General features: G+C 47.8%; 1 protein-coding gene across 4 annotated transcripts; it reads right to left on the bottom strand.

Annotated features, from left to right (window-relative positions):
* Window positions 1-417: 417 nt before the first annotated feature.
* On the bottom strand, window positions 418-9,581 carry LOC110503848 (scavenger receptor class F member 1). 4 transcript variants are annotated; one of them, XM_036961546.1, is made up of 14 exons: window positions 9,097-9,581; window positions 8,495-8,819; window positions 8,212-8,273; window positions 7,991-8,092; window positions 6,992-7,259; window positions 6,562-6,825; window positions 6,131-6,349; window positions 5,836-5,964; window positions 5,501-5,607; window positions 5,228-5,336; window positions 5,016-5,140; window positions 3,391-3,528; window positions 3,088-3,277; window positions 418-2,882 (listed from the first exon to the last, which is right to left on the bottom strand). In XM_036961546.1, the coding sequence occupies exons 2-14, from the start codon at window positions 8,593-8,595 to the stop codon at window positions 1,808-1,810; spliced, it is 2,889 nt and encodes a 962-aa protein (XP_036817441.1). In that variant the 5' UTR covers window positions 8,596-8,819; window positions 9,097-9,581; the 3' UTR covers window positions 418-1,807. The 4 variants fall into 4 exon arrangements, with proteins under 4 accessions (XP_036817441.1, XP_036817442.1, XP_036817440.1 ...); XM_036961547.1 differs by lacking the exon at window positions 9,097-9,581 and adding an exon at window positions 8,875-9,087; XM_036961545.1 differs by lacking the exon at window positions 9,097-9,581 and having other exon boundaries at window positions 8,495-9,087.
* Window positions 9,582-10,606: the final 1,025 nt, after the last annotated feature.

Below are 10,606 nucleotides of genomic sequence, written 5' to 3'. Positions count from 1 at the left end.
AGCAAAAGTCGATATTCTCATGTTACTTATGTTAGTGCAGAGTGAGCTGCACACAGTGGACTTCCTGCTACTGCACACAGTGGACTTCCTGCTACGGCACACCGCCTCAGTGCTAACAGCATAAATATGGTTCATAAGCACACAATTGCTGCATAGAATAGCTGTAGGATCAGCAGAGGCATTCAGGGCACATAGAGGGACATAAATTAAGTTACTTACATTGTGTCTTCCAATGCCACTGGTATAATGTACATTTGCTAAACCATTATGATGACTCAGTGACACAATGGTAGGGATTAACTGAGCTGGGCTTGAGACGCAGCCTTATAATTCTGTGAAAGGATCCAGGAACCCAAATAATTTGGGTGGATCCCATCCTCCTTTTGTTTCCAAAAGGTATCGAAATTGTCAACAAAAGTTACACCCATTGGCTTGCAATAATCACGTAACCGGTTGTGAAGAGAAAGAATCCTGCTAAAGCGTTCAATGCCACGATTCAGAGAGGGCACTGTGCCAGATATGATGGGTCTTTTATTTGTGTCTAGCAGAGAGTCAATCAGCGCTTTAAAATCCAGTTTCAACTGATCAGAGCTGCCCTTCATAACGTCATTAACACCCCCATTACCTACGATAGAGTCGATTTCCATGTCCTGATGTAGTACATTAGGGAGCAGCTTAGTAATGTCATTTACTCGAGCTCTGGAATAGGACATTGTTTTTGCACCAGGAACAGTTCTTACCATGGAGCTGCCCAAATCATGGCTGATGAGAAGGACGAGGAAATACGCCCACTCCCACGCTTCACAGGCATGCACGCCTCTGACAGATGAAGAGGTCCCGCTTGATCCAGAGCAGGGATGGAAGGTTGCCGAAAGTCGACTTTGAAATCGTAGGGGAAGGAGTAGGAGGAGGAACAGCGGCCGCATATGCAGGAAGATCAGGCTCTAGGGCGGCAAAACAATTTGTTGTTTGTATCTGCTCCGGGCCTCTCATAGGGAGTGTAGATTGCATTGCGGGAGGCCGCTGTCTTCGGCTTCCACAGCTCATGACATGCGACCATCGTTGATTGCCATGCTCCTGTGCTCCTTCGACTCCGGCCAGTCGGATAACGACAAATGACAACACAGAGATGCATCCAACATGGACGAACGCAGTGCAGCACCGGCGTATAAATGGTAAACATTCCACTCTGCATTTCCACCCGTTTCTTACGTAGGCTGGCGACCTGCGTGATCAAGGAAGCCACCTCAAGCCTATAATCCTCGACAAGCAAACAATTGTGGCATTGGAACTCCGAGTGATCCAGTTTGTCCTGAAACAAAGGGTAGTAGATACAGCTCCTACAGTGCTGGAACCATTCATTTATTTCTCCAGACAAACAGGGGGCTCCATTGCAAAACTCATCTGGGACAAACTTTTCTAGCTTGATGGCTAGCTTGAACGTTAGCAGCTTAGCCTAGTGATGACAGACAAGCCAACGTGCACAGATCGGAGCATGCATTTTTTGTTTTAATTTGTATAGTTGTTTCACACATGGCAGTTACAGTGTCGATTACTATTTGGTAAGGCGATTTCAACATTATCCTATTGTTGTATGATATACATACAGTACATATTGTACAGAACCATCATGTACATATTGTAATTCATAAAATGGTATACTCAATATTGTAAAGTTAGTTAATGTCAGACTCAACTGTTAACTTCAGTACATTAAGCTAGTTTCCAAATTCCTCATTCATTAGTAGTCAAACTACATCCTCGATTGTGAGAGGAGATAGAGCAGCACAGTCATTCGCATCTGAAGTTAGGAATGCATAATCATCACATTCTCATATAGGATAGCTCCATCGTCCACACTGGCCACTACTCCGTCATTGGCGATGACTTCACTCAGACTAACAGCGTTGGTTACAACTCCAGCTGGCCCGACTGTTAGATATCCACTGTCAGTCTCAGTATGCATCCCAGGGTCACCATTCTCTCCCCTCACCGCTGACCTTTCACCCATGACTTCTAACCCAGCGACCTCTGGCACACTTTTCAAAATAGAGGACAGGGGCCTCGTAGGCGTAATGGTGGCATTGGCGCCCTCTGGTGGGGGGTGAGTGTTAGTGCCATCGTCAGTGTTTCCCATGACAGCAGGCGAGCTGTGGTGGGCGTGCTGTTTCCTCCTACTGGGTTTCCTCATAGGTACGCCTTCCCCTACAGGACCCTCCACCCCCAAGGGTGAGTGACCCCCCTGCTCCCACACACTGGCCCTGGCCCCTAGCTTCCTCCTGGGTGGCTTGGTGATTCCCTCCGCTCCCAGGATCTTACCCTTGGACCTAGTTCCCCCCTCCTGGTCTTTATGTCTCTGGAGGCTGCCTAGCCTGCGTAGCATGGCCTGTATCGGGCCCTCCGAGCTGGGGAGCTCTAGTTTAGACAGGGGCCTCCCCACCCCCGCCTTACCCACTGTCACGTACACTGTGGTCACCTTGTCCATCCCTTTATCGATCTCTGCCTTCTGGCCATCGGATGTGGACCCTGGTGTTTGCCCACCCTTTCTGTTAACAGCAGCGTTGGATATGGTGCGTCTTCTTCCTACCACTGCTCCAGGCACCTGCAGGGTAGACATGGCTTGGGACGGGGTGGCCGTGTACCTGTCCACATCAGGGTCCCCTGCTTCACCACTGGATCCTGGTTCTTCCAATGGTCCAGTCCCACCTCCACATCCATCCACACCCCTCTCACCTGTCTCCGTCTCTTCCCCCTCTGAGGCCTTCCCTCCATGGGCCTGGAGGGCTGACAGCATCAGGACCCCCCAGGGGGACTTAGGTTTGGTGCGGGGGGCCCCGGGAGTCAGGTCCTGGGCAGAGCCTCGGCGCTCCTTGGGGCTGAACCTGAGATGAGGTGAGATTGAACTTTATTAATCCCCAAGAAGAAATTAATTTGACAAACTCTCAACATTAAAAACAATCACAAGACAATTGCGATAACTATAACTTTGCAGAGACAAGTTAAAAATGGAATTGAAGTGCCGCGTAGTGTCGCGTGGTGTGTGTAGCGTCCAATGTCCTCATCATGATGACTGCGACCTGGTGTTACCTGGTGCCTTCGGCGAAGGAGACGGAGGGGCGTTTGGACTTGGCGTTGCTGGAGGTGCGGGGGATGCCAAAGGGGAGGGACATGTCTTCTGCACTAACGCTGAAGGCAGAGGGGTCGGGGAACATGTTACACTTAGAACTCATCTCATGCTGGAACTCCTGGAACTCACCGCCCGCCACTGCAGGGATGTCTGAGCGAGGAAGAGTTGGGTAAAGGGAGGGACAGGGAGAGGGAGAAAATAGGGAGTCAACAAAGCACAAAGGGTTGAACACACACACAGACACACACACACACACTGATTACCTTCTCTGGGGGGGACACAGTAGAGAGCCTCTCCGGTCTCCTCATCACTGTCGAAGGAGGATCCGTCCGTCACCCAGCCTGAGGAGGGAGGCTCTATGAAACTGTGGTTGAATGTCAGCTCAGGGTCGTGGTGGGACACTGGACAGAGAAGTGCTTCTTATTATTATTGTCATAATATTGTAATAAGTATAGCATGCACACCTCTCATGTTTCCAAGTGCATGGAGAAAAACCTTGAGAGCATCCAACAAGTACTGGAGTTTCTTCCTTACATACGGTACCAGTCAAAAGTTTGGACACACCTACTCATTTAAGGGCTTTTCTTTATTTTTACTATTTTCTAAATTGTAGAATAATAGTGAAGACATTCAACTATGAAATAACACATATGGAATCATGTAGTAACCAAAAACAGTGTTAAACAACTATATTTTAGATTCTTCAGAGTAGTGTGAGAGTTCAGTGACCAACCGGAGGAAGACGACACGACAGCACCCTCCACAGGGGATAGGTACTCAGTGTAAAGCCAATTAGTACACACCTGGGCCCACTAATTACTTTGTGTCTTCCTCTATATAGGTGTGCCAGGAGAGGAGCTGGGGGAGGATTGGGAGGAGAAACCTGTGGGGACGTCAGATTTTCCTACCTCAGAGAAAGCTTTGTTAACTGGGGCACCTTGTCTCTCTGTTAACCAAGGCAGGCTTTAGGTAGAGAGAAGCGTTCTTCCGGTAACTATGCTGTGTAGAAGAGAAAGCTTTGTTTACTGGGGCACCTTGTCTCTCTGTTAACCAAGGCAGGCTTTAGGTAGAGAGAAGCGTTCTTCCGGTAACTATGCTGTGTAGACGATAGTCTAAAGACAGGAGTAGCCGTTTGTTGTTTTGCATTCCCCTTTTGGCCACGGCCTTTTGGTCAATTGTTTAGTTTCTGTTTATTTGTTTTGTTACGCTGGTGACAGCGTTGGACGTTACCCTGTACTGAAATTATTTTGTTGAGCGAAAGAACCTGTTTAGTAAACAATCACAAGAAAAGGAATCACAACCACTGCCTCTGGTCTGTTCATGTTTTACCTCCCGCCTGTGTTAGGGTGTTTTGGACAAGCTGATCCGTTCACAGTAGCCACCCTTTGCCTTGATGACAGCTTTGCACACTCTTGGCATTCTCTCAACCAGCTTCACCTGGAATGCTTTTCCAACAGTCTCGAAGGCTTTCCCACATATGCTGAGCACTTGTTGGCTGCTTTTCCTTCAATGTGCGGTCCAACTCATCCCAAACTTGCCTCAAACGCATTAAGAAGAAAATAAAATTAACTTTTAACAAGGCACACCTGTTAATTGAAATGCATTCCAGGTGATTACCTCATGAAGCTGGTTGAGAGAATGCCAAGAATGTGCAAAGCTGTCATCAAGGCAAAGGGTGGCTACTTTTAAGAATTTAAAATATAAAATGTATAACACTTTTTTGGTTAGTACATGATTCCATATGTTATTTCATAGTTTTGATGTCTTTGTCTACAATGTAGAAAATAGTACAAATGAAGAAACACCCTTGAATGAGTAGGTGTGTCCAAACTTTGAATGGTACCGTACATACAGACATATATGATATCTAGTGTGATATTGGACTGACCTGTGACTCTGGGTAGCCCAGAGGACCAGACAGAGATACAGGGTACAGCAGAGCTCACGTTGGCCAGGACGTTATACACATGATGCTTCATACGGACAGAGGTACCACCGTCACCCACTGCTACCCTGTAGGACCAGAGCAAGGTCAGAGGAACACACACACACACACACACATGCCTTTGCCATCAGAATCATACACACACACACACACACCTGTCTTTGCCGTCAGTAGGTCCTCCACAGCAGCAGCAGCAGCAGACCAGACCCAGCAGCACCAAGATCAGAGGCACCAGTAGACCAGCGATCAGAGCCCTGTGACCACCTGACACCACACACACACCCACACATAAACAAATGTGATTCAAACTCACATATTCCTTCTTGAGGGGAAAAAATATTTGAATCCATAGACCCATCTACTTTTACTTATCAGTAACTACACATTAATAACCAACTAGAGCTGTATCCAATAGGAGGAGTGCATACTGTATGGACACGCCCCCGTTTCTGGGTGACAGGCGGTGCCCTCTCCACAGTCACAGACAGAGGAACAGTTAAAGCCATACAGCTGGTCTGGACAGGTGATGTTACAACTGGGGACACAACAGAGAGAAACCTGTTAGTGACAGCCAGATACACAATCACCTAACGTGACATTGAGATACACAAACAGCAAGATGTCTAAATCAGACAGTATTGGATTGGAGAAACATATTTATTTGAACCATTGTTCACATCAGATTACTTCAAGGAAGGGAGAAAGGAAAGATGCATTTTAAGAGTATTCGAACAGAACCTGTCTGCTTTCTCCATACTCTCACCTCTGTCCCTGGAACCCGGGCCCACAGACACAACTTCCTGTCACGTGATCACAGTGGCCATGGAAACAAGGGCTGCACAGGAAGCGGCAGGCGTCCCCGAATGTTCCGTTAAAGCATGGCTTGTCACATCTGCAGACAAACAGAGTGGCCCAGGTAACAGACGGACAACAAAACTGTCAGCAATTGAAGAAAACGCTGAACCTCTTCGGTATCATTGACACTGTCATGTCTGGGAATTACTGTAAAAGGTCTCAGATACATTTCACTGGTAGTTAGTCATCAAACACACACACACCTGGGTCCGGTCCATCCTGGATCACATCGTGAACACGCCCCCGTCCTGGGGTTGCATGGTTCACCGTTCCTGCAGCGTGGGCAGGCCTCATGGCAGTCATTTCCATGGTAACCCCGCTTGCACGGCCGGTCACAGCGTGTGCCATTCCACCCAGGCTCACAGGCCGTACAGACACCGTCAACCACAGAGCACGACTGGCCTCGTTTACAGTGGCCACAGCTACACAGGAGAGAGAGACAACCATGGAACAGTCCAACTGAATACATACTGTAGCCATTTCAGGATAGCCACAGGTACAAACCTACATAAAGTGCTCAGAAGTCTCCCGAACCATCATTCATCCATATTGATCAACAGCACAATGACAAGGCAGTACCATCCCAATCATGTAATCCAAAGCACCACTGCAATATCCATATACACTGGCTTACCTCAGTGTACACCCACTGCCATACTCCCCAGGTCCACATGGCGCATTACAGACGGCTCCCTTGTACCCAGGCTGACATACACACTCCCCGCTGACGGCATTACACTCGCTGTGCTCCAGGTCACAGTTACAGTGGCGATCACACGACGGACCCCACCACCTGTTCTGGCACTCGCACGCCCCCGTCTTCTGTTGGCATGACGACATGTAGCAGCTACAGCGAAGGCTGCACTTCTGACCCCAGTACCCTGAGGCACACTGACACCTGCCAACCAACGTTTTTTAAGAAAACATATATTTCTATTGTGTTTTAGCAATATGGTGTGTGACACCACCCTTTTAATTTGTGAATTGCAGGCTAATTTGCATCAAGAAGTTCATCTCTAAGCTAACTAATGCCTCCCACTGTAAATAAACTCATTCTCTCTCACCTGCCGGTCAGTGGGTCGCAGGTGGAGGTGCCTGGGTAGCACTGGCACTGCTTGGTACAGGTGGGCGTCCACCAGCCCTCGTCGCAGGTGCAGTTGCCGTGCACAGGGTGACAGTGCCCGTGGCGGCCACATCTGCAGGCGTTCTGGCAGAGTGGCCCCCAGCGGTTGGGGAGGCATGTGCACTCGCCCGTGATCGGGTCACATCGCCCGTGAGGGTGGCACTTGCACATCTCACGGCAGTCCGGTGCCCAGAACTCTGGAGGGCAGCCTGAAGAGGGAGACAGGTTGTAATACTTCAGTAGTACTCTGGAGGGCAGCCCGAAGAGGGAGACAGGCTGTAATACTTCAGTAGAACTCTGGAGGGCAGCCCGAAGAGGGAGACAGGCTGTAATACTTCAGTAGTACTCTGGAGGGCAGCCCGAAGAGGGAGACAGGCTGTAATACTTCAGTAGTACTCTGGAGGGCAGCCCGAAGAGGGAGACAGGCTGTAATACTTCAGTAGTACTCTGGAGGGCAGCCCGAAGAGGGAGACAGGCTGTAATACTTCAGTAGTACTCTGGAGGGCAGCCCGAAGAGGGAGACAGGCTGTAATACTTCAGTAGTACTCTGGAGGGCAGCCCGAAGAGGGAGACAAGCTGTAATACTTCAGTAGTACTCTGGAGGGCAGCCCGAAGAGGGAGACAGGCTGTAATACTTCAGTAGTACTCTGGAGGGCAGCCCGAAGAGGGAGACAGGTTGTAATACTTCAGTAGTACTCTGGAGGGCAGCCCGAAGAGGGAGACAGGCTGTAATACTTCAGTAGTACTCTGGAGGGCAGCCCGAAGAGGGAGACAGGCTGTAATACTTCAGTAGTTTGCACTTAATTACAATGTTCTTGCCCTTTTATTCCTGCAATGTAAAGTGCTACCAAAGTTACTATATTAACTCTTGTTCTGTTAAAAATATATTTCTTAGTGACATAGCCTATGTAACTTAAACGTCAGAGTTGGTTTGACTTACGTGTCTTGCAGTGGGCTCCATAGTAGCCAGGCCGACAGCGACAGACGCCCGGGTATACACACACCTCATCCTGCTGGCAGGCCTGCTCATCATCACACACAGCTGGAGTCATAAACAACAGACACAGTGCTGAATTATACAATAGTACCTAAACAAGATGAAAAACCTGTTCTTGTGTGCCCTGGATGGTTTTACACAATTTACTGTCTACTGGTACTCACGTATAGTACACTCCTCTCCCTGTTGCCTCCATCCAGTACAACAGACAAGATTGGAGGGATCCCTGTTTGAGAAGGGTAAACAAAATACATACCATAAAGCATAGTAGGAAGTTTCCTTATGGGTTACATTTCTTTTGACTGTTTTTTCATGAAATAATGGAAGATTACAATGATTAAGTTTCTGAGAATGTTTCATAAAACAAGAATATACTGCTTGATGGAAAAGGCAGAAAATGAAAGCAAGAGAGAAAAATAAGGTGTGAGAGTGGAATGTAGTCATCACCTGAGGTCCTGGCAGACATTTCTCCCTGAGGGAGCCAGTCTCTGAGGGGAGGAGAGGGAACAGCAGAGCAGTAATCCTAGACCCGTCAGAAACAGGCCCATGTCCACCCCACAACCAAGTCCGTACCAGCCCACAAAAGTTCTCAGACCGTCCAAATCACGCCTGTCCCAGAATCCAATCCCGGAAAAATCACTTTCTTCTTTTCTCCTCTTTCTCTCACTATTCTCTTCCCAAAAGAGGACAATGGAAATTGAAAGCACTCTCTTTCTCGATTCTTTCTCTCTCTCTCCCTATGTCTTTCTCCCAAGTCACTCTCTCTCTTTACCTTTCTTTTTCCCCAGCCCAGCTCTGTGTTCCTGGAAGTCAGTCTCTCTCTTTACCTTTCTTTTTCCCCAGCCCAGCTCTGTGGTCCTGGAAGTCGGTCTCTCTCTTTACCTTTCTTTTGCCCCAGCCCAGCTCTGTGGTCCTGGAAGTCGGTCTCTCTCTTTACCTTTCTTTTTCCCCAGCCCACCTCTGTGGTCCTGGAAGTCGGTCTCTCTCTTTACCTTTCTTTTTCCCCAGCCCAGCTCTGTGGTCTTGGAAGTCACTCTCTCTCTCTTTACCTTTCTTTTTCCCCAGCCCAGCTCTGTGTTCCTGGAAGTCAGTCTCTCTCTTTACCTTTCTTTTTCCCCAGCCCAGCTCTGTGGTCCTGGAAGTCGGTCTCTCTCTTTACCTTTCTTTTTCCCCAGCCCAGCTCTGTGGTCTTGGAAGTCACTCTCTCTTTACCTTTCTTTTTCCCCAGCCCAGCTCTGTGGTCCTGGAAGTCGGTCTCTCTCTTTACCTTTCTTTTTCCCCAGCCCAGCTCTGTGGTCTTGGAAGTCACTCTCTCTCTTTACCTTTCTTTTTCCCCAGCCCAGCTCTGTGGTCTTGGAAGTCAGTCTTTCTCTTTTTTTCCTCTCCCTCTATCTGTCTTTCTGCCCAGCCTAGCTCTCGTCAATCATTAGTCTTGTAGTTGTAGGCCCAGTAATGCCTGACTGAGCTGTCCAAACCCACATGTTTCCTCTCCCTCTTTCCTGGGGAAGTTAGAACCACTTCCTCCCATTCAATCTGCCTCAGTAAGGCTTTTTAAAGACATCACCACATACTGAGAGATTCTGGGAAGAGGTGAGCAGTGTGTTTTGCAAGTTTATTTGTGTACTGTACTTCTGTCTTCCACACAATAACTTCCTATAGCTCACAAACATACACATACACACACAAAAAACTTGTAAAAAAGATCAGAGGTGGGATGTTCTCTTGGCAAATTGATGTATGTTGACAGTCCAACTATCATTCTCCCACAATACACACTTCAGATTGAATGTCAGATATTTATTTAGTTTTTGTAGCACAAAAGCTTCTCCATTTAAAAACAGTCGGGAAATGAAATGTACATACAGTGTTGCAGGAAAATACGTCATTCCACACTATCACCAGCAGCATTCATTTAGAATGTCAGAAAACTACATCAGAGTCTGAGAGGTCCGAGTACCGATAAGATATGGTAGGGGGCAGCGGCAGCCATTGTTGTGTGTGTGTGTGTGTTTAACGACATGGTGAGATGGAAGGAGCGTGAGAGCACACACACCATTTCCTTTCAAGGAAACACACACTTCCTCTGTATGTACAGTAACCAACGTACAGGTGCTGGTGCCCCAGTGAACACACACAGACAGACAGGCAGGCACACGCACAGGACAGACAGGCACACACACCACACACACACACTTGGCAGACACATACATAACAATCAACCCCAATACCCAATTCATGGTCCTGGGGAAGACATGATTGAACTCATAATAAGACTCTATCAAATATGTGAGATGAGCTGATGGTTAAGAATATAAAGTCTAATCAATAAATGACTGTTACTATGAGGCAATACATTCAGGGTCAGAATCAACACACAGTGTACTTTACTGCAAAACGTTCCCTATAACTCACACCATGTCCATGACAGAGAATTAGAATTACAGCAACCACAAGGCATGGCAACACAAAAACACACTAGGTAAAATGTTAAACACATGGAAGTCCACCCACCATTGGTTGTTAATAGTTAGGATGCCCTCTTGTGGCACAAATATGTTC

Source organism: Oncorhynchus mykiss, chromosome 24 (genome assembly GCF_013265735.2).
Source record: "Oncorhynchus mykiss isolate Arlee chromosome 24, USDA_OmykA_1.1, whole genome shotgun sequence".
Taxonomy (NCBI): Eukaryota; Metazoa; Chordata; class Actinopteri; order Salmoniformes; family Salmonidae; genus Oncorhynchus; species Oncorhynchus mykiss.
The sequence above is the reverse complement of the archived record's forward strand: the minus strand, read 5'-3'. Positions and strand labels throughout refer to the sequence as shown.